The sequence below is a fragment of the Chiloscyllium punctatum genome, chromosome 29 (assembly GCF_047496795.1).
Source record: "Chiloscyllium punctatum isolate Juve2018m chromosome 29, sChiPun1.3, whole genome shotgun sequence".
In the NCBI taxonomy this organism is placed as follows: Eukaryota; Metazoa; Chordata; class Chondrichthyes; order Orectolobiformes; family Hemiscylliidae; genus Chiloscyllium; species Chiloscyllium punctatum.
Window position 1 is genome coordinate 50,379,986 of NC_092767.1, and position 26,908 is coordinate 50,406,893.

Sequence of the window (26,908 nt, forward strand, 5' to 3'; positions counted from 1 at the left end):
TGAGAGACTCGTCGGTTGGAAACTCTAAATGGATCACCAGTTGATTCATAGTCCATCAGCAGCACACTGCTAAAAGAATATGAATCATCTGTCAACTGTGATTTACAAGATGCTCTTTGCTTCATGGTGTGGGACATCATTGCACCGATTGTCACATGGGATGTCTGTCCAAGCAGTGATGGTGATTCACACCACAGAGGCAGATATATAGATATATAAATTCCAACTGTTATAATTGCCGTAGTACAAGTCAGTTCAAGATCTTGCTGGGCAATTTTAGCCAATCTGCTTCTTAGAATTTTTATTGCATCTTTCTTGCATTCTGGATGATTGGAAAGGAGGTGAGTGGGAATGACTACTCGCCTGTGTTCACTTTATGGGTAGTTGTTCATGAGTAGACCCTTTGCTGGTTGGGGATGGCTATTCAGGGAACTGACCTCACATAGGGCAGTTTAGTATGTTCAGCTCCTGTTTGGATGACAGTTCTGAGGTAGGGCCACGTAAATTGAAATATTACCTCTGATTTCTCTCCGCCAATGCTGCCAGACCTGCTGAGCTTTTCCAGCAACTTTTGTTTTTGTTTTTGATTTACAACATCCGCAGTTCTTCCAGTTTTTATTTGTCATTTTTTCATGTTGTTTGAATCACTGTGTGAAAGTGAGGTGATTTATTGAAGATCACATTTAGGTGCTAAATAACCCCAGACTGCTTTGTGGTTATTGATCGTTGGAAAGTATATCAGGATGGGAGTAAGGTAATATTGAAGGGACTTGTTATTGCCAGCTAACAATTGAAAGTTTATAAATGTTTGCAGTAACAACAACACTGAGCTGAACATTCCCCCAGTACATTGTATATGTCAGGGTAGCATGTTTTACATCAAAGGAGTAATGCAGTGGATCAGACTTTTTGATGGAATAACAACCTGTTACTTCAATTCCAAAAACGTTCACTCGAAGGAAATGCTGTTGATGCTTGTGCAGTGGCACGGGGTGTTCAGCAGAGGGGATCATTTTAAACACAAGAGAGAGAGGGAATTAACCCCCAAAACAAAAGACATTCCCATTGGACAGAGACACAGACACCGAGATTACTCACAAATATACAACACACTGATACATTCCCAGGCTGAAGCAAACCCCATGGGAGAGAGGGAATATGAGACACCACCAAGAGAGCTGGGACTAACTGGAATATGAGTATCACCACTTCAGTCTGTCCATGTCTTAACTTCTGTTTGTCCCTGTCTGATCTTTTCTCTTCTCTCTCTGTCTGTCCTTTTGTCTGCCTCCCTCTTTCTATCTCCCTCTCACTGTCCTTCTCTTTCTCTCTGTCTCCATCTTTCTCTTTCTCTCTCTCTTCCCTATCTCTCCCTCTGCCATTCTCTCTCTCCCTCTCTGAGATTCTCTAGCTCTCTCTGTCTCTGTTCTTCGCTTGCTTTCCTCTTCCTCGATCTCTCTGTTCTCTCTCTGTTCCTGTTTCTTCATCCCCACTCTTCCTCTCTTCTCTCTGTCACTTACTCCCTCTGTCTCTTTCTCTCATTTTCTCTTTCACCCTGTCTTTTTCTCTTTGATCTGAAAGTGCCCACACAATATTGCATCCCCCTATTCTGTTCCCATTTTACTCCCCTCCCAAATGTTTGCCCTTCCCCAATTATTTTGCCCTCACAAATATATTTCTAACCAAATGTGTACCCTCACAAATATTTTGCTGTCCCCCATATCATGCTGAGCCCACTCCCTGGCGCAGAGATTAATGAGTTTGCCTGGACTAACTGGCCTGTAGCTGACTGCTTTTGTGCACAGCAAGATCCCAGTTCCAGAATTATGGAAGCTTCACATCACACAGATAATCCTTTCAGCCCATTATGCCTCCCTACCACCACAACCACCAACAACCCCCCATTCTCCTCCCACACCCCCCATTAAATGATCCTGGTGCTGTCCAGCTACTCAGGCATTGCCCCGAATGGCATTGTTACTCCCCTACGTGGGGAGACCACTCTTCCACCCTGTCTCATACTCTGCCTCTTTGTCATCTCACCCCTCCATCTCTCTTTCTCCTAAAACAGTCCCTTCCCCCCTCAAGCCCCATCAAACACTCCCCCTCTCCCTGGCTCTCTCCCACCACCTCCTTGCTTCCCATTCCTCCGCTAAAGAACTCAGGGGCATGGCTACTCCGCCTCCCCTCACAGACTCACAACCCCTGGGCTGAAGGATATGGTGAATATGTTCAGAGACTAACTGGTCTTTTGACTGACTGCTGTAATGCACAGCAAGATTCCAGTCTGCAGCCAACCGATCACACACTCAATGAGAAAGGTACTTTATGCCCCTTCCACTCATCCCTCCACCCCCTGGCCCGGTTTGGACAGCCGTGAGGGTAAAACCAGGGAGAGACAGGGGAAATGTGTATCCTACTGCATTAACTGTACAGCAACTTTTGGCACTAAGTCCAAACCTTCCCAATCCCCCTTCCCCACCGCTGGGACAGAGCAGAGGGCCTAGGGAGAAAGAGGGAGAGAAAATGCATTGAGAGAAAAAGAGAAGAACCAACAGACAGAGAATGAGATAGTGACAGTCAGAGGGAGGGAATGAGAGAAAGAGAGTTCAAGAGAGGAAGAGATCGCAAGTGAAAATCCCAAGGACAGAAACAAGATGTCAGGCTAATAAAAGCAAGTATATTATCTCCATTCTTTATCTACCTTCAGAGACTGGTGTACATTCCCCCCAAATCTCTCTAATTGTCAATGCTTCCCAGGGTCCTATTGTTCATCGTGTATTTCCTTGTCTTGTTTGTCCTGCACATGTGCATTACATCACCTCACCTCATTACTGCTCTTTCCTCGACATGAAGGATTACTTTCTGTATAGAGACTTATTGTTAAGTTTCACCATTTTATCATGAAATTCAGTGGCATTGCTATTACTGAGTCCCCTTTATCCATATTCTCTGGGGGTGAGGGACAACTGGGGGGGTGGGGGGGAGGTGGGGTTGGGGGGGTGGGGTGGGGGGGAGGGTATATGGGCCAAACACAGCCAAATGGGACTATTTAACAGTGAAAACTGAGTGGCATCGTCAAATTGGGCTGAAAAGCCTGTTTCCATGCTGTAGACCTCTAGGATTCTATAAAACCTTCACAATCACAGCTCCATGTCCCTCTGCTTGAGGCTGTCACCCACACCCCAACGCTCACCAGCTGCTACTGAAATTTTCCACTGAGTCTTGTTGAAACAAGGAAGACTCAACATCACTCCCATTTTATTTCAGAATTCCAGGAGTTGCTTTTCTTGAGTCAATGTAATGTCTCATGTGTTTTGCTTTATCCTTTATAGAGGTGAGAGAAATGCACCACACTGTAATATAGAGTCCAAATAGTTGGCAGCTGCTTGATCCTTTGATCACACAAATACTCAGATGCCAGCCCTGCATTATCTCAATGATCTTTCCATCTGAAATGAACTGATTACTCCATAATCTAAGAATGAAATAAATGATTAATAACCAACCAATTAATAAAGTTAAAATTACAGAATCATTTGTATTTTTCCAACTGAAATGCACACATTTTGAAATCAAACTGTAGCAGCTACACAGTAATAAATGGGTGTAAGTGGTGGGGAAGAAGAATCAAATGAGCTGCTGCACAGACAGTGCTGTAGGAAACTAAGGTGTTGATATTTGGGGAATAATGTAAATTGTGATGTAGTTGGACTGGAGGAACCTCATTGGACTTGTGCTGCAGTGACCCAGGATATAAATACCAGCAATTGGCAGAATTTAATCTCAAATAATTAATCCATCTGGAATTGAAAGTTAGTTTCATAGTCCCATTGCAGAACCAAACACCAATTGCTGTAAATACACATCTGCTTCACTCATGTCCTTCACCAAAGGGAATCCGGGAATCTTATCTGGTCTGGCCCAGAAGTGTTTTCAGGAGACATTAAATAGTTCTGACTGATATATAATGTAGGGTTAAAGATGTATGTTTCAGACATGAGTGAGGAATGAAAACAGGAATACTATTCAGTTTCAGCTTCGACATTGAAATTGGCAACACAGTAAAGTACTTCTTCCTAACAACTGGTAGCAAGACAGACATGGTCTGGGTTGTTTTTGCTGATTATTACATCACTTCACTCCTAAATGTTGATTGCCCTTTAAACACCACCTCAAAGACGTGCTTCAAATGGCAAGGATGGAGAACAGATTCTGACTGGGGAGCATCAAATTTGCAGTAGCAGCACTAGGGACCAAATTCGTCACTTCGTGAAGGACATTGTCAACCAGATTAGACCTGAAACTCGCATGAAGGGAACCAGTAAGAGAGAACAACTTACTTGTGTCCAGTCCTCCAATAGATGGAGCCCAGAAAGAGAGAGAGAAGAGCAATCTGGCAGACAAAGGGATGAATAGTTGTGAGGGAGGGAGAAAGACAAGCTGAAAATGGAGTTGGCTGTGCCTGAAGCAGCCCGTGTCATGACCAGGGCCTGGGTTGTGGAGGGTCGATGCAAACTCAATGGGCCAAATGGTCTCTTTCTGCAGTGTAGGGATTCTATGATCTTCGACAAGTTGAGTGACGATCACAGATAAGTACCTAATGCAATTAATCATTAAAGCAAACATTAAAATTAGAGCTACACAAACCCTGTTAATTGAGCTAAACGTTGAACTGGGAACTGAACTGAACTGAACTGCATTGCCAAAGAATTCATCAATTTTGGAGAGTTGGCACAGGAGGGTACCAGAGCTGGAGAACTTTATTTAAATTTGTTCACAAATGGGAACATCATTGTTTGGGCCGGCATTATTTTCCATCCCCAATTGCCTAGAAGGTAAAGGTCAAGCACATTGCTGTGGGTCTGGAGTCACATGTAAGCCAGGCCAGGTTAAATGGCAAATTTCCTTACCTAAAGCACGTTCATGTATCAGACGGGTTTTCACAACAATGTTTTAATGGGGAGACTCCATCCTTTTCCCCTGAAATTGAATTCAATTCCCACCATCTGCCACGATAGGATTCAAACTCATGTCCCCAGAACATTGACTCGATTTTTTCTGCCCTTGCCCAGTCCCTTCCCACTTCCATCTGTGATTCCTCTGATGCCTTACTTTGGTTCTGGATGCTGCCAGGTTTATAGTGTTGTCAATCACAGGGACCCTGTTTCCAAAACTCATTCACCTTCCACGACAGAATAATCATCTCAATCCTTGTGCTCCTCATGTTGTGGCTCAGACTGGGAACACTTCACAGTTCCCATCTTCATATCCCGCAGTTTGACCTACACTGCTGTCCCACAGGGACAAATCACCTTTGGGTGGAGAAGGATGGACTGGGCAAGGAATGGGAATTTTAATCAGTCACTAAGTTAGCTTGGAAATATCTGCTGCACATTATATTCCATTTGCTAATTCCTTCCTCACTCAATGAAGTTGCCCATATCTTTGGTCGTCCCCACAGCTTTCTCTCCCACCCACTGTAAGTCTTTTCAGTGAACCTGGAAACATTGTTCCCTTCAGCTACTCATTGTTATCAATTGTAAGTGTCTGTGTCTTTAGCAGTGACCCTTCAGGCAGCCCCACTGGGTACTAACTCGGAGAAAGTGAGGACTGCAGATGCTGGAGACCAGAGTTGAAAAGTGTGGTGTTGGAAAAGCGCAGCAGGCCAGGCAGCATCTGAGGAGCAGAAGAATCGACGTTTTGGTCATAAGCCCTTCTTCAGGAATGAGGCTAGTGTGCTAAGTGGGCTGAGATAAAAGGTGGGGGGGGAATTTGGTGGAAGGGCGCTGGGAATACGATAGGTGGAAGGAGGTGAGGGTGAGGGTGATAGGCCGGAGAGGGGGTGGGGGCGGAGAGGTCAGGAAGAAGATTGCAGGTCAAGAGGGCGGTGCTGAATCCGGGGGTTGGGACTGAGATAAGGTACGGGGAGGGAAATGAGGCAGCTGGATAAATCTACATTCATCCCATGTGGTTGGAGAGTTCCTAGGTGGAAGATGAGGCGCTCTTCCTCCAGGCATCGTGTGGCCAAGGACTGGCGATGGAGGAGTCCAAGGACCTGTATGAACTTCGTGGAGTGGGAGGGGGTGTTAAAGTGTTCAGTCACGGGGTGGTTGGGTTGGTTGGTGCGGGTGTCCCAGAGGTGTTCTCTGAAACGTTCCGCAAGTAGGCGGCCTATCTCCCCAATGTAGAGGAGACCACATCGGGTGCAGCGGATACAGTAAATGATGTGTGTGGAGGTGCAGGTGAATTTGCAATGGATATGGAAGGATCCATTGAGGTCTTGGAGGGAAGTGAGGGGGCAGATATGGGCGCAAGTTTTGCACTTCTTGCGGTTGCAGGGGAAAGTGCCGGGAGTGGAGGTTGGGTTGGTGGGGGGTGTGGACCTGACGAGGGAGTTGTGGAGGGAGTGGTCTCTCCAGAACGCTGATAGGGGTGGGAGGGAAATATATCCCTGGTGGTGGGGTCTGTTTGGAGGTGGCGGAAATGACGATGTATCCGGAGGTTGGTGGGGTGGAAGGTGAGGACCAGTGGTGGCGATTGGAGGGACAGGGTTCAAGGGTGGAGGTACGGGAAGTGGAGGAGATGCGGTGTAGAGCATCGTCGACTACGTTGGAGGGGAAATTGCGGTCTTTGAAGAAGGAGGCCATTTGGGCTGTTCGGTAGTGGAATTGGTCCTCCTGGGAGCAGATGAAGCGGAGGCGAAGGAATTGGGAATATGGGATGGCGTTTTTACAGGGGGCAGGGTGGGAGGAGGTGTAGTCTAGGTAGCTGTGGGAGTCAGTCGGTTTGTTGTAAATGTCTATGTTGAGTTGGTCGCCCGAGATAGAAATGGAGATGTCTAGGAAGGGGAGGAAGGATTCTGAGACGGTCCAGGTAAATTTGAGGCTGGGGTGGTACTAGCTCACCAAGCTGGAAATGACCTTGTTTACTGCCCACCAGCTAGTCCTCCACCCTCCAGGGCACAGCAAACACTGTGACATTCATAGTACAGTCTCTCTTAACATCGCAATGGTGTCACGAACCCACAGAAAAACCACAGAAAGCAGAGATGAGGGAGGGAGGCAGAGAAGTGAGAGGCAAAGAGAGAGAGAGACACACAGGGAGAGAAATAGGGAGACAGAAGAGGAGAGACAGACACACTGTCTATGCCTATGAGGGAGAGAGAGCTGTGAGGGCTCACCTGGCTGAATACATCTTAAATGATGAAACAAAATTCAGAGACAGATCTATAGTCAATGACAGTGTGGGGATGGCATTTCAAACCCATAGCCAAAGGAACAATGATGGGAACAATGTCATGGTGAGTTCTTCCTCTGTACCTAACACCATTCTGTCCCTGTCCTGGGAGTGTTTGATGAGGATGGAGTGGAGGGAGATTTACTCTTATCAATCCCAGGATTGTTCCTGCCCTGGATGTATACAGATGGCATTACATGTGGCATTACAGAGACAACATTTCTCTTTGTATAGCTTCTGCTGTCATTGCCCTGTCAATTTTGGTGGGAGACGGATAAAATGGAGATGTCTGAGTCCTTGAAGTATGAAGCAAGCTCCATTAAACAATCCATGGATGTTAGACTAACTCGGGACATTCACACACATAGGTCAGCTTCCGTCATTTGTACAGAAACCACCCTGAACCCCTCGATTAGATTCCAGTCTGAAAAGCACTCCTGCATATCTGATATTCTTTATACAATCCACGCCGAGACCCTCAATTAAATGTGGACATCATTGCAGTGTTCTGATTTCTGTTCATTAAACAGCCATAATCAGTTTCACTCAGTCCCATTTAGTTCCCATTTCTCCAAGTAGATTCTATCTCATTTGTTTTCTTTTTGACTGTTTTCCTTTTTTATCTGCATCCAAATGATATCCAGTGTCACTATTTCCAGTGTTAGTGTCTATAGTTAAAACATCTGACATCGCAGTGTCTAGCATTACACTGTCCAATGTCACAGTCTGATCTCAAAGTATCCAGTGATAGTGTCCAGAGTGACAGTGTTGTAACCAGAGTGACAGTGTCCAGAGTTATTGTGCCTGGAGGTATGGTGTCCGGAGTGATACAGAAAAATGAAGCTGAACCAAAACCAACCTCCCGATCACTGGATTTGCAACACAGTGACATTCAACCATTCAATGACCCACAAAATCGTTCAATTGTTCCTAACCAGAATTTACAAATAACAGATCTTGGATGTCAAGTTTATAACTTAATAAATTGTTAATTTCTGTTTATGTCACTATGCAGAACACAGATGATCATAAACCCATGCACCCCCCCCCCCCAATTCGCACACCAGCAGACAGTTAAGAGATAAACTTGTTTAAAATTTTAATTTGCCAGTTGATAACAGTTTCAATGATAAATAATAGGCCATCATGAAATCCTTTGATGCTGGGTTGTATTACAGGCACAAGAACTGTACACCATGTTTGAATTTAAAGTCACCAGTCAATGCGAACAAATTCTGCAGAACTGTGGAGACTAATACTCATTCCCAAAGACTCACATTCTCATCTCAGATCTTTTAACAAGTTAACAACTGGGGAAATAACTAGACAAAGTCAAACCAAAAAGAAGATCAGACCAGTCCAGCAACTTCCAAAGAAGCACTTCCTCCAAGCCCAAAATCCAGTCAGAGCGAGGTCACTCATGGTTTTTTCTTTCTTTCTCACCATTCTCTGTGATTACCTGCCTGGCAGCATTCCTCTTACTGACTGACCCATTCAATATCCATCCAGCTGTCAGTCCCTGAGCAGAACTACATCTCTGTGCTGAAGCGTCTGCTGTGTTCAGAGAGCAGTAATTCACCTGCATTACCTTTCCTGGCCAGATCCACACAGCAAACATCAGTCTTTTGTCTGTCCAGTTTTTTTTTAAAGAAGAACTAGCCACTGTTCAAAGTTCAATTCTCAATTTGGACTCAGTTCCAAACCAAAATGAGAAAAATAAAAAAAATAGTGATGGTCACAACACAGGTCTTGCAGTGTCCAGCTGTACAGTGCCCACTCGTGTAGTGTTCCAGTAATACAGTGTCCACTCGTGCAGTGTTCCAGTAATGCAATGCCTACTCGTGCAGTGTTCCAGTAATGCAGTGTCCACTCGTGCAGTGTTCCAGTAATGCAGTGTCCACTCGTGCAGTGTTGAGTATTATTGGTGGATGTGTCCCTGTGAGACTGGGCACAAGTAACCCCATCGACCTGTGACCAACCGCTTCAACTCCCCCTCCCACTCCACAATGATACTTCCTGCACCACCAAATCCAAGCTATCTGACGACTGGAGGAAGAACACATCATCTTCTGCCTTGGGACCCTCAACCACATGGCATCAACATTGACATCACTAGTTTCCAAATCTCTCCTCTCCCCCAACCTCATCACAGATCTAACCCTCCAAGTCGGCTCTCCCCTTTTGACCTGTCCATCTTCCTTCCAAACTATATGTTCGACCTTCCCCACCGACCAATCACAATCACCCCCCCCCCAAGCTGGATTTACTGAGCACCTTCCCAGCTACCTTCCCCAAAAGCCCCACCCTCACTCTATTTATCTCTCAACACCCTTACTCCCCCACATTCCTGATGAAGGGCTTATACCTGAAATATCGGTTCTCCTGCTCCTCGGATGCTGCCTAACCTGCCGTGCTTTTCCAGCACCACACATTTTGACTCTTACAGTGACTAATGTTACAGTGCTAAGTCTCACAGCACCCAGTGTTACAGTGAATAGTATTAAGGTATCCAATCTCCACAGTGCCCAACACTATCGTGCCCAGCCTTACATTGTCTTGTGTTCCAGTGGCCATGTTATAGCATGCAGTCTCACTGTGCCTGGCCTCCACAGCAGCCAGTGTTATACTATACAGTCTCACAGTGCCCAGTTTCACAGTGCCCAGTCTCTCAGTGTTTCCAATGTCTCACCCACCACCCCTACCACCATCACCGAGGTTTACTCTGTCCCAACCTCTAACCCAGCCCCAGTTTTACCAAGTGTCCTGTTTCGGAGATATTCCTCCATGCACTGAACTGCCGTGTTATCCATGTTGGGGTCAAACTTATTTGCAAAGAAACATCTCTGACGGACCACCCAATGTAGATCTCCTGCCCCATACACACAAACCAAGTGGCGATACCTTCCCGTGCAGGGAGGGTATAGGGCACCCCTCGCAACATCACCAGCCTCAAAGGACCACTTTACTGTCCGGCCAAGTGTCCTGGTGGCTGCTTGGGTGTATGGGATGGAGCTTGGTACATTGGGCATTCTGTGCAGGGTAGCCCACACATGCTCGTCCGGGCTGTAGGTATCCTCCGACCACTTGAGGAAGGCCTGGATCTCGGCACTGTCAAACACATGGCCAACAAACTCTCTGGAGGCCATGAAGTAGGCGCTGCCCACGAAGATGGAGGGGCTGATGTTCAGCTGGTCTTTGAGTTGCGCCGTCAAGACGACTTGGTCGAGGGTATCGTGGTGGTATTGCCAACATTTCTAAAAGGCAAGTGCAAGAGAGAGTGAGAGAGATGAGAAAGCAGAAATGATAGCTTTTCAACTTCACCTATGGCTTTTTCCCTCCCCAACTCCTCTGCACTCTCCTCGCCCCAGTTCCAGCAAGATCCATGCACACTCCTTCTCTCAGTTACTCACCTTACAGTGGAGAACAAGGCCATTCAGCCCCTCAGGCCTTTCTCACTCCTATTGCCTAGTGCCAGTCATCTGCCAATTTCCCCATATCCCTGCCTCCCAAACCATCTCCCAATGCTCATTCGCTGAGCAAACATAAAACTCATCCTCAAGCTCTCCCACTGGATCTGGCTTCAAGCTGTGCCCTCTGGTTATAAAGGTTGAGAGCACCAGAAAAATAGATCCTTCAGCCCACCGTGTCTGCGCTGGCAAAACAGGCTCCTTGCTACTCCAGTCTCATTTTCCAGCACTGGGAACATTGCCTTTCATGCCTCACCAGTGCAATGGAGACACTTTCCTGTGGTCATCAACTCCTGGAGTGGGACTTGAACACAGAGCTTTTGCCTTAGAGAGAAGGACATGGTGTGCAGGGATATAGATCTTTGAAAGTTGCATTGCAGATAGACAGGGTGGTGAAGTAGGTGTTTGATACCTTTACCTTCATTGGTTAGGGCATTGAGTATAGGAGTTGGGATGTAATGTTGCAGCTGTAACAGAGATGGACAGAGCTCTGAAAGATAGTGGAATCAAGGGTTATTGGGATGAGGCAGGAACAGGATACTGATTGTGGATGATTAGCCATGATCATAATGAATGGTGATACTGGCTCGAAGGGCTGAATGGCCTACTCCTGCACCTATTGTCTATAAGTAGGAGTATCTTTGATTATCTCTGATATGCCTTTGCCATTACCAAATGTGATCTATTGTCTGTAGAGGACATTGGTGAGGCCACTTTTAAAATACTGCATACAATTCTGGTCGCCCTTCGAAAGAAAGGATGTTGTTAAACTTGAGAGGGTGCAGAAAAGATTTACCAGGATGTTGCCGAGATTGGAGGGCTTGAGCTACAGTAAGAGGTTGAATAGGCTAGGGCTATTTTCCCTGGAGGGTCAGACGCATTAGGGTATCCTTACAGAAGTTCATAAAATCAGGAGAAGCATGGATAGATGTTGAAATGATCAGCCAGATGATAGTACACTTCACACAGCTTGCTTTATCACATACATGCAAGAAGACTCAACCAGCCGGGTCAAAGCCCACCCTTGCCTGGAGAGTCTGAATCAGGCAGTTGCAATCACACTTTTACACACAAATCAGCGTTCCCCTTTCACGAATTGCATTTTGATTTCAAGCCTTAGCAACACAACTGATCAATCAGATCCTGATCTAGGTACGTGACGTTTAGCATTAGATCATTGACCTTAAACTTCTACAACACCTGTTGAGTGTTGTTTCGGTCTTCCTGCCTTCTCACTTAATGGGAGCAAGTTTCAGTAAGCTAGCTTGCTTACATGCCTGGCTGCACTTTTCTGTTGCTGCTTAGAATTGTTTAGCTGACCTCCTTTTCTGTTCTTGCCCCATTTTGATTCCTTCCAGGTCGGTTGTATAGCTAAAGGTCTTTTCCCAAGGGTGGGGGAGTCCAAAACTAGAAGCATAGGTTTAAGTTGAGAGGGGAAAGACCTGAGGGGTTACTTTTTCACGCAGTGGGTGATGTGTGCCTGGAATGAGCTACCAAGAGGTGGTGGAGGCGGCTGGTACAATGACTATATTTAAAAGGCATCTAGATGTGGACATGAATAGGAATAGGTGAGAGAGATATGTGCTAAAGGCTGGCAAATGGGACTAGGTCAGATTAGGATGACTGATCAGCGCAGACTGGTTGAACTGAAGGGTCTGTTCCATACTGTATGATGCTGTGACTCCATGCTCTCTGGTTATTGAGGTTTAGAGCACCAAAATAATCAGTTGCCCTTCAGCCCATCGTGTCTGCACTGGTCTCAAAGACCAGCTTCGAACTATTCTCATCCCATTTTGTCGCACTTGGCCCATACCCTTGAGTGTCTCACAAAAGCAATGAAGACACCTTCCTATGGCCATCAGCTCCTGGAGTAGGACTTGAATCCAAAGCTCCTCCCTCAGAGTGAAGGACACCACACATTAGATTCTCTACAGTACGGAAACAGGCCATTTGGCCCAACAAGTCCACACCAATCCTCTGAAGAGCAACCCATCCACACCCATTATCCTACCCAATATTTACCCTTGACTAATGTACCCGAACACTATGGGCAATTTAGCACGACAAATCTACCTGGCCTGCACATCTTTGTGGATTGTGGCAGGAAACCAGAGCACCCGGAGAAAACCCACGCAGACATGGGGAGAATGTGCAAACTCCACACAGACAGTCGCCCAAGGCTGGAATCGAACCCAGGTCTTTGGCGCTGTGAGGCAACAGTGCTAACCACTGAGCCACCGTGCCACCCCTTCCGCAAGACACAAGGCACTTTATTTACATTGTGTCAAAAGATATCTTTTATCCTCGGTCCTTGTGGCATCATGCATGGGAGATATGGATCCTTGGTTACCAAGGGGAGGATAGATGGTATGCAGGAATGTGGATGGTGGAACAGGATCAAAAGGGCCAATGGCCTACTCTTGTTCCTTGTATATATGGGAGCAGATTTTATTTTTCCAACTTACATCGGAACTTGCCATCATCTCATACAAATGTAGTTTAGGCTTCATTTGCATTTCAATTCCTCAGATCTCCCCACCATGCCTCTAACCCAAAATCTTACATCTGCATTCCATTGCACTTGTACAATTGGTGAACAGTGAAGTATATTTCCTTGTCTTCATTACCGAGTGCTCACCCCGTACCCATTGAATAAACCTCACCCCAATCTCCTTTGTTCCAATGGGAGCATCGTTGACCTTTCCAACTGTGCTATCCAACTTAAATCCTGGCACCATTCTGCGAAATCATTCCCTGTCCTAAGGGCCCTCACATCGTTTTATAGTCACCGGAAATGACCACAACAATCCAACTGGGGCTAAACCAATTCGACATGCAGCATAACTCAACCATTTATTGGCATCAATGCCTCTATTTATGAAGCCTTCTGCTTTTCTACCCTCTTATGGCCTCCCCCATCTTCTAATGTCGATGAATGTTTATTGCCAGATCCCTCTAATCCTGCGCACTCTTTACGATTGTGCCATTACATTTGTATTACCTCTCCACATCCTTCTCCCAAAACATATCACCTTACACTCTTCTGTATTCACCTCTGACTGGATGCTGTCTGTTCACTGTGGTGACTCTGGACAATTCACATCATCCTCACCATTTGCCAATCCTCCAGGTTTATCATTGCCCCGAATATGGGTATTTTGCCACATACTCCAAGATTGATATCACTGACATATTGAATAAAAGCAGTCGTCTATTTAGGGCTGAGAAACGGAAACATTTAACTTACAGGATAGTGAAGTTATGGAATTCTGTACCACAGGAAGCTGTGGAGTTTGAGTCATTGAATATTTCCAAGAATGCGATTAACAAATATTTAGGTTTCAAAAGCATCAAAGGCATGGGGAGAAAGTGTTAGTATGGCATTGAGATAGAGGATTAGCCACGATCATATAGTATGGTGGGCCTCATGGAGGGCCAAATCATCTTCTCCTGCTCCGGGTCTTGATGTTTATATGTCCCAGCTGTGTGGATCATTCTCACCTACCAACCTACCAACCTCTCGTCCAAAACAAGATCCATGAATCAGGGCTTGTGTTGTCAATTTTGTTGTTCAGCCATTTTTATCTAGTGCCTAGTGAAACACTTCATTGAATCCAGTTCAGACAACATTCTCTGCATCCAAATTCTCAGCTACTTCATCAATGCATGATGCGAGGTTGGAGACTTACCTTTTGAAAACCTGCACTGGCTTTGCTTCATTCATTTGATCTAAAGCAGGTAGGTGCGAATTGCAGCCGTAACTACCGGCATGAATGTCAAGTGCATGATATAAAGTAAACTAGGATCCATGCGGTGTGAGCCTCGGAGACCCAGGTTCAAGTCGCTTCTGTTCCAGAGTTGTGCGATAACATCTTTGAACAGGTTCATCAGTAAATGTAAGACCATTAACAAGTCGGGACAGGAGTCGGCCATTTGGTCCCTCAAGCCAGCTTCACTAGGATCGTGGCTGATTCAACATTCCTCAAGTCCATGTTCTTGCCCTATCCCCGTAATGTTTAATTCCCCAACTGAGCAAGAATCTATCCATCTGAGCCTTAAATATATACAAGGACAGCTCTCTGTGGCAAGGAATTCCAAAGATTCACAACCTTCTGAGAGAGGAAATTCCACCTCATCTCAGTCTCAAACTGGTGCCCCTTTATTCTGAGACAGTACCGCCCTCCCCCCCCGGGACCTGGACTCTCCCATGAGGAGAAACATCGTTTCAGCATTTACCCAGTCAAGCCCCTTAATCCTGTCCATTTCAATGGGGTCACCTCTCATTCTTCTAAACTCCAGTGAATAGAATCCTGTTTAGCCTTTTGTTTTTTAAGATAATCCCTCCATAATGGGGCCATCCCACTGAACATTCTCTTAACTTCCTCCAATGAAACAACATGTTTTCTGAAATAAGGTGACCAGAAGTACTCACAGTATTCCGGATGTGCTCTCACAAGCACCTTGCACAGTTGCAGTAAGACTTCCTGACTTTTATACTCCAACCCCCCTTCAAATAAGGGCAAACCTTCCACTTCAGTTCTAAAGAAAGGTCACCAGACTCGAAACATTGACTCTGTTTTCTCTCTATGAATGCTATCCGACCTGCTGAGTCTCTCCAGAAATTTCTGTTTTCGTCCAACATTCCATTAGTGTTCCCAATTACCTGCTGCCCTCGTGTGCAAGCTTTCCATGTTTCATTCACTACTTCCCCCAAGTCCCTTTGTGTTGCAGCTTTCTGAAGCTTTCTCCATTTAAATAATATTCTATTCTTTTGATTTCCCTTCCAAATGAACAATTTCACATTTTCCCACATTGCACTCCATTTGCCAACATTTTTGCCAACTTAACCTATCAATATCTGACTGTAAAGCACATAAGACAACATTTTTTACTGTAACTCGATTATACATGACAGTAATATATCAGCAAGGTTTGAGAAGGTTTGTAGTTCAGGTTGAGGTTCCAGATGTAGGTTTTGCTCACTGAGTTGGAAGGTTCGCTGAAGATGTTGCCTAGTATGGTGACAAAACATCTGAAAATGAACCTTCCAGCTCAACAAGCAAACCTACATCCAGAGTAATATTTCAAGTCAACCTCAGAGTACAACGGGATCTTGATCAGATGGGATAATAGGCCGAGGAGTGCCAGATGGAGTTTAATGTCGATAAATGTGAGGTGCTCCATTTTGGAAAGGCAAATCAGGGCAGGAATAATACACTTCATGGAAAAGTCTGGGGAGTGATGATGAAACAAGGGATCGTGGAATGCAGATTCATAGTTTCTTGAAAAAGGAGTCGCTGATAGACAGGTTAGTGAAGAAGTCGTTTGCTACACTTGCCATTATTGGTCAGTGCGTTGTGTGTAGGAGTTGGGAGGTCATGCTGTGGCTGAACAGGACATTGGTTTGGCAATTTCTGGAATACAGCATGCATTTCTGGTCTCCCTGCTATAGGAAGGATGTTGTGAAACTTGAAAAGGTTCAGAAAAGATTTACAAGATGTTGCCAGAGCTGAATGTGGAAATGCAGGAGATTGGTACTAGATGTGGAATAATTGCAGACACGATGGGCTGAATGGCATCCTTCCGCAAGAATTCTTTAATTCTGTGACTGGCGCAGAGGGAGATTAACTTCAAGGTTCATGTTATCAGGAGGGACACCAAAGCCCTTAGCTGAGTGGTCAGAAAACTCCCTACTCTTTATTTGAACTAAGGCATAACCTGTCTCCACCACTATCATAGCATAAGTCAGCCATTCGTCCCTTCAAGTCTGCTCCACCATTCAAGAAGATCACTGCTCTTCTGGTTGCAATTTCAATTCCACATTTCTATCGTTTGTCCCGGGGTCCTTATCTTTTTTTAAAAAAAGGTCACCTTGCTCACCCTTTCATAACTTTATCAACTCAGCCTTCACAACTTCATACAGAAGAGATTTACACAGTGCAACAGCCCTCTCAGGGGAAAATAATTCTGCAAGGCATTGGTGAGGCCACTTTTGGAGTACTGGGTAAATTTGTGATCGCCCTGCTGTTAGAAGGGGGTTGTTAAACTGCAAAGGATGCAGAATAGATTTATAAAGATGTTGCCAGGACTGCAGGGTTTTAGTTATAAGGAGAGGCTAGATAGGCTAGGACTTTTCTCACTGGGGTATTGGAGGGTAAAGGGTGACCATATAGAGGTTTATAAAATTGTGGGGGAAATCAATAAAAGTGAATAGCCCCAGGATGGGGGAGTCCAAACCCAAAGGGCATAGGTTTAAGGTGAAACCTGAGGGTGGTGCAAATACGGAGCAAGTTGCCAAAAAGAATTGTTGTAGTGGGTACAATTACAAGATTTAACAGACGACATAAATAGGACAAGTTTAGAGGGATATGGACCAAAGACAGGATAAGGGGACTAGTTCCAATTAGGATACCTGGTTGGCATGGGTGAGTTGGACGAAAGGGTATGTTTCGGTGCTGTAGGACTCTGACGATATCTTATTCTACAGAACATCTTGTCAAACCTACAAGAGAAAGCAATGTCCCATCAACTACCTTATCATGTCCCCTCAGAGAAATTTATACATTTCAAAAAGATCTCTCAGATTTCCAAACTTAAATGTGTAAAAGCCAATTTGTTCAACCTTCATCCCTGGGAAAAAGGCAGGTGAAACTTGCTGTCAATGTAATTATTTTATGTTTTAAATGAGAGAAAAATGTACAGACTGATTCTGATGTGGTCTCATCAAGGCCTTGTGTGGCATTCTCTCCACCCCTCAGGTCTGGAAATGGACTCTACATTTTGAAGAAAAATGTCTGTGTTAATAGACTCTGGACTAGAAAGGACTCTGTTTGTTGGTAATTAACTATCATATGGTTTGTTGGGCTTATCACCTGCACTGTCTTGCATGTCCCTGGGTCTGGCAGGTCTTACTGTGAGCTGGGAGGCTCGTGGGTTGTCCTGAAAGCTGTCACCCCGAGAGCCGGCGAGTGGGTAGGCCATCCTGTGAACCTGAAGGTTGGTAGGCTGTCCCGAAAGCCGGAGGGTGTGTAGGCCACCCTGATGACAGTCTCCCCGAGAGCTAGATGGTGGGTAGACCATTCTGAGCACCGTCATCCTGAAAAGGGGTAATCGGGATGGGCTGTCCTAGAGGTGGTCGAAAGCTGTATCAGAGCAGCCGAGAGCCAGAAAGCGTGTAGGGGCGGGCTGAGATCCAGAAGGCTTGTGGGCTGCCCTGCAAGCTGTCGTCCCAGGGAAGGGGACAGGCTGTCCTAGAGGTGGCCGAAAGGTGTGCCAGGATGGCCATTGGCCAGATGGCGCATCGGGGTGGGTGGTACGTAGGGGCAGACCGAGACCCAGAAAGTGGGTAGCCGTCCTCAGCGCTGTCACCCCAGGTGGGTAGTGGGGCGGGCAGTCTTAGAGGTGGTCGAAAGGTGTGTCAGGGCGGACCGAGAGCCGGAAGGCGCGTGGGGGGGGCTGCTATAGAGTGGTCGGAAGTTGGGAGGGATGGGGGCTTGCTGGGTCTGCATTATCTGCACTTTTTAACGTAACAGGATTGTCTTATGCATAAATGTCATTGTTGCTGTCTTTTCATATTTGAAACTGGGATTTGTGGTTTGTCCTCAATTCCCTGTCAACTGGTTGAATGGTAGGGTTTGGGGCCGAGCTTTGCTGCTCCTCTCCCTTGTAAAATTGCTGTTGTATACAGCTGTAAATGTTAACTGTTGTGCTGTAACCTCTTTTTTGATACTTGTTTAATAAAATAAAAAAAAGGGGAATGCGCCTCTCCCTTGTAAAATTGCTGTCTCTTGTATACAGTTGTAAATGTTAACTGTTTTTGTAAATTGTTTTGTAACTGTTTCATAAAATTTATAAACAGGAGATTCAGAGGTCTTCTTGATTTAGGGGACTGACTCTGTGCTGGCTGGGTCACAGTCAGCGTGTTACTGTTGGTTTCTGCTTGTTTTTTGTGTGGGGGAAACCTGATTCCTGAACTGGCTGAATTATTTAGCCAGTTTGTTAACTGGCATTCCTTTACTGAGGACTGATTGTTAAACTCCTGATGCACAGACTGTGTTTCAGGTGTAACTCAGTTCTCATTAGGGGACTGTTGTTTCACTGACTGGTTATAGTCTGTGTGTTACTCTTCTTCACTTTTGAGAAAAGGACAATGTTAATTTTGTGGTAGGGCTTAGCCCTTGGACTCTAGTTTTGTTTTTTGTATGTGTCCTCACTGTTTGGACTGAGCCCTTGAAGACATACATTTTACCAGAGGAGCTGTTCCTGTGGGGAGGTCTAGCTCTGAGACTGGGCCTCTGAAGATTGAACACCTGTGTGTGTGCTGGGAGGTGAGCATTTGCTGTATCCTGGAGTTTAGGAGAAGACCTTCCCTTCAGGAGTGGACCAAAACCCCTGTGAGTTAACCACCTTTACAATGTACTGTGTTCCTGTGAGTGGGCCTGGCTCTCCAAGGATGTGCCAGGACTCCATGGAGACTGAACACCTGTGTGCTGTGGGGTGTGCATTTGCTGCTTTTGGGAGTGGACTCTTACCTTGGTTGCAGACCTTGTTTTTAGCAGTGGACTCTATTTCTGACAACACATGTTGTAAACTGGAGTGGACTGTGTTCCTGAGAACTCTATTTTTTTTTGAAGACTCACTATTTGGACTCTGTGTACCAGAAAGGACTCCATTTTTTCACAATTAACTATTGTGTTTCTTGTTGGGCTTATCACCTGCACTGTCTTGTGTGTCCCTGGGTCTGGCAGGCCTTACTGTGAGCTGGGACGTTCATGGGTCGTCCTGAAAGCTGTCACCCCGAGAACCAGAGGGTGGGTAGGCCACCCTGATGCCAGTTGCCCCTAGAGCCAGTAGGTGGGTAGGCCATTCTGAGCGCAGTCGTCCTTAGAAGGGGTAATCTGGATGGGCTGTCCTACAGGTGGTCGAAAGGTGTGTCAGGCCGGACTGAGAGCCGGAAGGCGCGTAGGGGCGGGCTGCCTTAGAGCGGCCAGAAGGTGGGAGGGATTTGGGTGGGGGGGTGGGGGGTGGAGGCTGGAGGCTTGCTGGTTTTTTTGGGGGTCTGTATTGTATGCTCTGTTTCTTACACAGTTGGACTGTCTTATATGTATGAATGTCATTGTTACTGTTCGTAATGATTGAAACTGGGATTTGAGGTTTGTCCTCCTTTCCCTGAAAACTGGTTGAATGTCAGGGTTTGGGGCTTGGCTTTGTCATTCCCCTCCCTTGTAAAATTGCTGTTTCTCTGTATACAGCTGTAAATGTAATTGTTTGTATAAACTGTGAATTGTTTAATAAAATATAAATAAACAGGACTGTCTGTTTCCTTTCTTCCTGGTGATGGAATATAAATTGTGAGGAGCAATTATAAATGTTGTCTGCGAAAATCACAAAGCTGAATCATGAAAGAGGAAGGGGAGTGTAGGTTAAGCTGGATATACTTGTACAAACAGTTATAAGCATCTGTTTCCCACTTCTGCAAAAACAAAAACCACAATCAAGAGGTCATAAGGCTCCGTGTGGACGAAGAATGAGAGGAAATGTTGCTTTAGCAAGCAAGGAAGCAGATGGCAGTGAAGGTAGATATACGCTAACAATAGACCACAGAGGGATGTGGTGAAATGGCCAAGCAAAACCTGTACTGTTACACACAAGGCCAGATAAGGCAAGAGATAAACCAGAGGAATGGGCGCTGGGTTTAGAGTAGTGGGAGGAGCGAAAGAGAAATGAATTGTATTAAGGTTTTGTACTGTGTGCCTTCCTTGTAGATACCACTCTTGCAAGAGTATATCAGATGATACTGCTGTTGCAGATCTTGTCTTGCACTGAAATTATTGAAGTGAGTGGGTTCTATTTCCCATATAAATTAAGATTTACACACTTGTTGTTTTTCACTACATCTGACACCTACACACATGACATGGGTACAAGGGAAAAATAAGCATGACTGCTGTCGGGTGGTAGTGGAAGAAAAATAAACAGGCATGTCAAGGGATCTGCTCACTGAGAGCTGGCTCTAGGGGAGCTGGATCAGCATATGAAGGACTCTTCAATCCTCTCGAGGAGAGGAGACTGACTTCGAAACAGCTTCAGTGTGTCTTATGTGCTGCTGTTGGTGTCCTCCTACTGAAAAGGAGTTTCAAATTTTTTTTCATGGTTTGTTGTGATTGTTTTCTGGGGTTTCTTTCTGCTTATTTCTGTTAATTTGAAGCTGTGCTCAGCTGTACAGGCAGCTACTATCACCACTGCTGCTACAGTCTGGGACTGCTCCTCCGACTGAAGCCTGGACCTCGCCTGCACCCCTGCTGCTGCTGCCTGGGCCTACCTACACATGGGGACGACTTCGACTGCTACTCCTGAGGCTGCTTCCGAAAAAAAATAAACAGGATGATCAGATGTTCTGTTCACTCTGAGCTGGCTCTGAGGAAGCTGGATCCGTGTCAAGGACTCCATGTGTAAACAAAATGGTGAGTTGGTGACTGGATAATGGCCTCTGTGAAGTTATTCCTGATGTAGGGGTTTCCTGCTCCTCGGATGCTGCCTGACCTGCTGTGCTTTTCCAACACTGCTCTAATCTTGACTGTAATCTCCAGCATCTGCAGTACCCATTTACAGTCACAGAGATGTACAGCATGGAAACAGATCACCGGTCCAATCTGTCCAGGCCGACCAGATATCCCGACCCAATCTAGTTCCACCTGCCAGCACCCGGCCTATATCCCTCCAAACCCTTCCTATTCATATACCCATCCAAATGCCTCTTAAATGTTGTAGTTGTACCAGCCTCCACCACATCCTCTGGCAGCTCATTCCATACACATACCACATTCTCCATGAAAATGTTGCCCCTCAGGTCTCTTTTATATCTTTTCCCTCTCACCCGAAACCTATGCCCTCTAGTTCTGGACTCCCCGACCCCAGGGAAAAGACTTTGGCTATTTATCCTATCCATGCCCCTCATAATTTTGTTAACCTCCTATAAGGCCACCCCTCAGCCTCTGATCCTCCAGGGAAAACAGCCTCAGCCTATTCAACATCTCCCTTTAGCACAAATCTCCAACCCTGGCAACATCCTTGTAAATCATTTTGGAATCCTTTCAACATCTTTCCAATAGGAAGGAGACCAGAAGTGCACGCAATATTACACCAGGGCCTAACCAATGTCCTGTACAGCCACAAATGACCTCCCAACTCCTGTACTCCATACTCTGATCAATAAAGGAGCATATACCAAACGCTGCCTTCACTATCCTATCTACCTGCAACTCTGCTTCAAGGAGCTAGGAACCTGCACTCCAAGGTTTCTTTGTTCAGCAACACTCCCAAGGACAATTAAATGTTTAAGTCCTGCTAAGATTTGCTTTCTCAAAATGCAGCACCGCACATTTATCTGAATTAAACTCCATCTGCCATGTCTCAGCCCATTAGCCCATCTGGTCCAGATCTTGTTGTAATCTGAGGTAACCCTCTTCGCTGTCCACTACACCTTCAATTTTGGTGTCATGTGCAAACTTACTAACTGTACCTCTTATGCTCGCATCCAAATCATTTATGTAAATGACAAAAAAATAGAGGGCCCAGCACCGATCCTTGTGACACTCCACTGGTCACAGGCCCCCAGTCTGAAAAACAACCCTCCACCACCACCGTCTGTCTTCTACCTTTTGAGCCAGTTCTGTATCCAAATGGCTAGTTCTCCCTGTATTCCATGAGATCTAACCTTGCTAATCAGTCTCCCATGGGGAACCTTGTTGAATACCTTACTGAAGTCCATATAGATGACATCTACTACTCTGCCCTCATTAATCCTCTTTGTTACTTCTTTAAAATTCACCCAGACAATCTCTGACACCTTTCCCCTTCCTGGACCTCTCCATCTCTGGCAACCAACTAACCGCGGACATCTACTACAAACCCACCAACTCCCACAGCTACCTGGAATACACCTCCTCCCACCCTACCCCTGTAAAAACATTATCCCTTATTCTCTGCCTCTGCTGCATCTGTTCCCAGGAGGACCACTTCCATCACAGAACATCCCAGATGGTGTCCTACCTCAAAAACTACAACTTCCTCTCCCACATGGTTGACAATGCTCTCCAGTGCATCTGCTCCATTTCCTGTACCTTCATCCTTAAACCACACCCCTCCCAACACAACAGAGACAGTACCCCTTGGTCCTCACCTTCTACCCCACCAACATCCGGATACATTGCATTATCCTTCACCACTTCTGCCACTTACAAACAGACCGCACCATTAAGGACATATTTTCCTCTGCACTCCATCTGCATTTCAGAGACCATTCCCTCTGCAACTACCTTGTCAGAATCACACCCCCTACCAACCCACCCTCCCCTCCTGGCACCTTCCCTGTCCTCTGGAAGAAGTGCAAAACCTGTACCCACACCTTCCCCCTCACCTCAGTCCAAGGCTCCAAAGGATCCTTCCACATCTGACAGAAGTATACTTGTACCTCCACCAATGTCATCTACTGCATCCGTTGCACCTGATGTAGTCTCCTCTACATCGGGGAGACAGAACTCTGACTTGTGGATTGTTTCAGAGAACATCTCTGGGACACCCACACTCACCAACCAACCCCACCGCCTCTGGCTGAATACTTTAACTTCCCCCTTCTGGATTAGTGGTGCTGGAAGAGCACAGCAGTTCAGGCAGCATCCAAGGAGTTTCGAAATCGACGTTTCGGGCAAAAGTCCACTAATCCAGAATCTGGTTTCCAGCATCTGCAGTCATTGTTTTTACCACTTTAACTCCCCCTCCCACCTAGGGCATGCAGGTTCTGGACCTCCTCCATCACCAAACCCTTACCAGCTGACGCCTGGATATTCCACCTTGGAACCCTGCAACCAGGCAGATCATTGTTGATTTCACTAGTAACCTCATTTCCCCACCCCAACTTATCACAGTCCCAAGCCTCCAACACAGCACCACCCGCCTGACCGGTCCACCTTCCTTCCCACCTGTCCACTCCACCTTCCACAACCCCCCCCCCCACATACCTTCATCTGTCTATCACTTTTCCAGCTTCCTTCCACCCCCAGCCCCACACCCTTCCCACTCATCTCTCAGCCTCCTGGCCCACAAGCCTCATTCCTGATGAAGGGCTTATATCCGAAACATTGATTCTTCTGCTCTTCAGATACTGCCTGAGCTGCTGTGCTTTTCCAGTGCCACATTCTTGTCTCTGATCTCCAGCATCTGTAGTCCTCACTTTCTCCTCCACTCTTAACCTACCTACATTCCTGTATACTCTCGTAATCAGTCTATATCCCTCCTTATCCCAGGCCCAGCCCTCTCTTTCTACGCCATCCCTTTCACCTGACCGTCTTCCTTTCCACCCATCTGCTCCCCCCCGCCACTGTCCAATCACAGCCACCTCCTCCCTGCATCCACCAATCGCCATCCCACCCACCTTTCCGCAGCCCCACACCCCCATTTTTTCTGCAGCTCCTTCCTCTCCCTGGGTTCTGATGAAAGTTTCCGACCTGAAACATCAATTGCCCTTCTACTCTGTTTGCAGCTCAACTCTCCAACTCCTCTCTATTCCTTTGTACGTTCTGAACCTCCCTCCATGCAGTTGAACAATTTTAACAACCCTGTCTCTCTTTGTACAGTCGGGAGTGAAGGACTGGAAGAAAGAGAGAGAGAGATGATGGAGGGAGGGAGGATGGAAAACACTTGCATGGAGAGAGGCCCAGCAGACAGGAAGGCGGTTACCTTTTTGAACCCTGGTGCAGGATCCGACTCAATCACGTTGGAGCCGTTCAGAGCTCTGAGGCTGCGGTCTATCTCCCAATTGGTCTTCAGGGGGAAGTCTTGGCCACACACGTTGATGAAGTACCTCCAGGGGACAGGGCTCTCCAGCAGCTCCTTCATGCAGTTGAGATCTGCCTGAACTCTGCTCCAGCCAGCATAGGTGACCCACTCCAGCTTGGCTACGACAAAGACATTGTGGAAACACGAAACGATGGCCCGAACGGCCGCATGAAATTGACTCGGGGATTTGCGGCCCACGTGGATACAGTAGACATTCTGTGGGGCGTAAATGCTCCGTAGAAGCCTCTCGAACATCTCAATGCTCTGGTGGATGACCATGGAGTAAGCCAAGGGGAAGTGTTCCTCCTCAGGGCTCAGGGGGACAGTGATATACTTGCGGGCCCTCACAAACGATCTGCAATTTCGGGTCATGTTCAGATAATCTCCCTCAGTGACGGCCTGGTGCTTGAGGGAGATAGTAATGGAGTTGAGGAGGGCCCTTTCCACCTCCTGCCTGTCCCCCTGAATGATCTGCCAGCAGGTGGAGTTCTCCTCGACCAGCAGGAGGTGTTCCTGCATTGGACTGGCGCCTGGTTTCACCAGCCTGAGGGTCAGCCGGCACCCTCCTCTCTGGACCAGCAGCCATTGGCACAACAAGACCACACTGAGCACACACAGCGCTGATCTGAGGCACGACCAGCGGGCACAACACTGGCTCAGATTGGGCACAGCGAATCCAGAGGGCAGTGTCCCCAGCCTACAGGCAATAGGCAAATGCAGAATGGATGCTCTCTGTGCTGGGCAGCACTGCCTTCACTAGACCGTGGGGAAGGAGTGACTGCAATTTGCTGGAGAGGTCGCAGCAGCCAGTCCCCTCTCCTTGTTAGACTCTTGTCTTTCCTTTTCCCCAAGATTCAACGAATAACTCTGACTTTCACTCCCTCTCCCCCCGGAACTGCTCTCCCTCTGGAATTCCTCTCCCACTTTAACACCTCTCCCTCTATCTGCGACCCCTTTGTAACCCCTCTCCCTCTATAATCCTTCTCCCTTTGTCATCCCTCTCCTCCACTAACTCATCCCTCTCCCTCAGTAACTCCTCTCTCGTTCCTCCTCTCTTTCTGTCCCTCTGTAACTCCTCGCTCTCTCTCTCTGTCTCACTGACTCCTATCCCTCTCCCTGTCTCTCTCAGTAACTCCTCCCGCCCTCCTCTGGATGATACCCAGCCAATGTTCCGTTGTTTCTCTGTCGGAGTCCGGGCTCCCCTCGCTCCTGTCTGCCTGCCTGGTTACAGGCGTTTCCTTCCGCGGTCTCTGCTTCTCTTCAGCCTTCCTGGACCGGTGTTGCCTGGGTGAAGTAAAGGAGAGGATCGCGATCGGAGAATCTACAGAGAGAGAACACAGAGTCAGCCAAGTCCAATAACCCATGCCTCAGCCTGAGCTGAGATGCTCTTTCAGGAAGGAACCTTCCATCGAGCCCACAACAATGTGGGAGGGGTAACCCTTGGATGAAGAGAGGACCAGGAGACGGGAAGGTGGTTACCTGTTTGTACTGTGACTCTTAACTGCCCTCTGGGCTATTAGGGATGGGCAATAAACACTGGCCTGGCCAACGGTGCCCCCATCCCATGGATTTATTTGTAAAAAAGTAACAATAGTAAGTCAAATTAAATCAAATTTCACCACCCGTCATCTCTCTCTCTCTCTGATGCGACATTGGAATTATGGTGATTTGACCATTCATAATAAAGCTGTGAATCTGAGCACAGCAAGTTGATATGGATCCAAAAAAAAATCCCCTGGCCGAGAGTGGCTCAGAGGTTAGCATTGCTGGAGCACAGTACCAGGAACCAGAGTTTGATTCCAGCCTTGGGTGGTTGTGTGGAGTTTTGCATGTTGTCTGCTTGGGAACACTTCGGGTGCTCTGATTTCAAAGATGTTCAAGTTAGATGGATTGGCCATGCTGAATTGCCCATAATGTCCAGGGATGTGAAGGCTAGGTGGGTTACCATAGCCACACACACACACACACACACACACACACACACACACACACACACACACACACACTCTGCAGGTTTAGGCAATGCTCAATCTAATGCAACGTCCTGGTGGTTCTCCTTTGCACCCCCTCCAGTAAAATCACATCCTTCCTATAATGTGATGACCAGAACTGCACACAGTATTCCAGCTGTGGTCTCACCAAAATCCTGTAAAGCTCCAACATGACACCTCCCTTCTCATGTATTCAGTGGCTTTGATCCTTCTTAATTCCCTTACCTGCCTATCCTGCTGCCTTCACGGATGGCTGGAACACACAAACCAGGATCCGTCTAATCTTCTGTGCTTGCCAGGGTCCTCCTATTTAACGTGTACTCCCTTGCCATGTTAGTCCTCCAGAAATTCATGTCACAGAAATTTGGGCATTCA

At 46.7% G+C, this 26,908-nt stretch overlaps 1 protein-coding gene across 1 annotated transcript; it reads right to left on the reverse strand.

Moving 5' to 3' along the window:
- Window positions 1-9,950: 9,950 nt before the first annotated feature.
- Window positions 9,951-25,061, reverse strand: LOC140454670 (beta-1,3-galactosyl-O-glycosyl-glycoprotein beta-1,6-N-acetylglucosaminyltransferase 3-like). The gene is made up of 2 exons (XM_072549603.1): window positions 24,444-25,061; window positions 9,951-10,493 (listed from the first exon to the last, which is right to left on the reverse strand). Exons 1-2 carry the CDS (start codon window positions 25,059-25,061, stop codon window positions 9,957-9,959), a joined length of 1,155 nt encoding a protein of 384 aa, XP_072405704.1. The 3' UTR covers window positions 9,951-9,956.
- Between the last annotated feature and the right edge of the window lie 1,847 nt (window positions 25,062-26,908).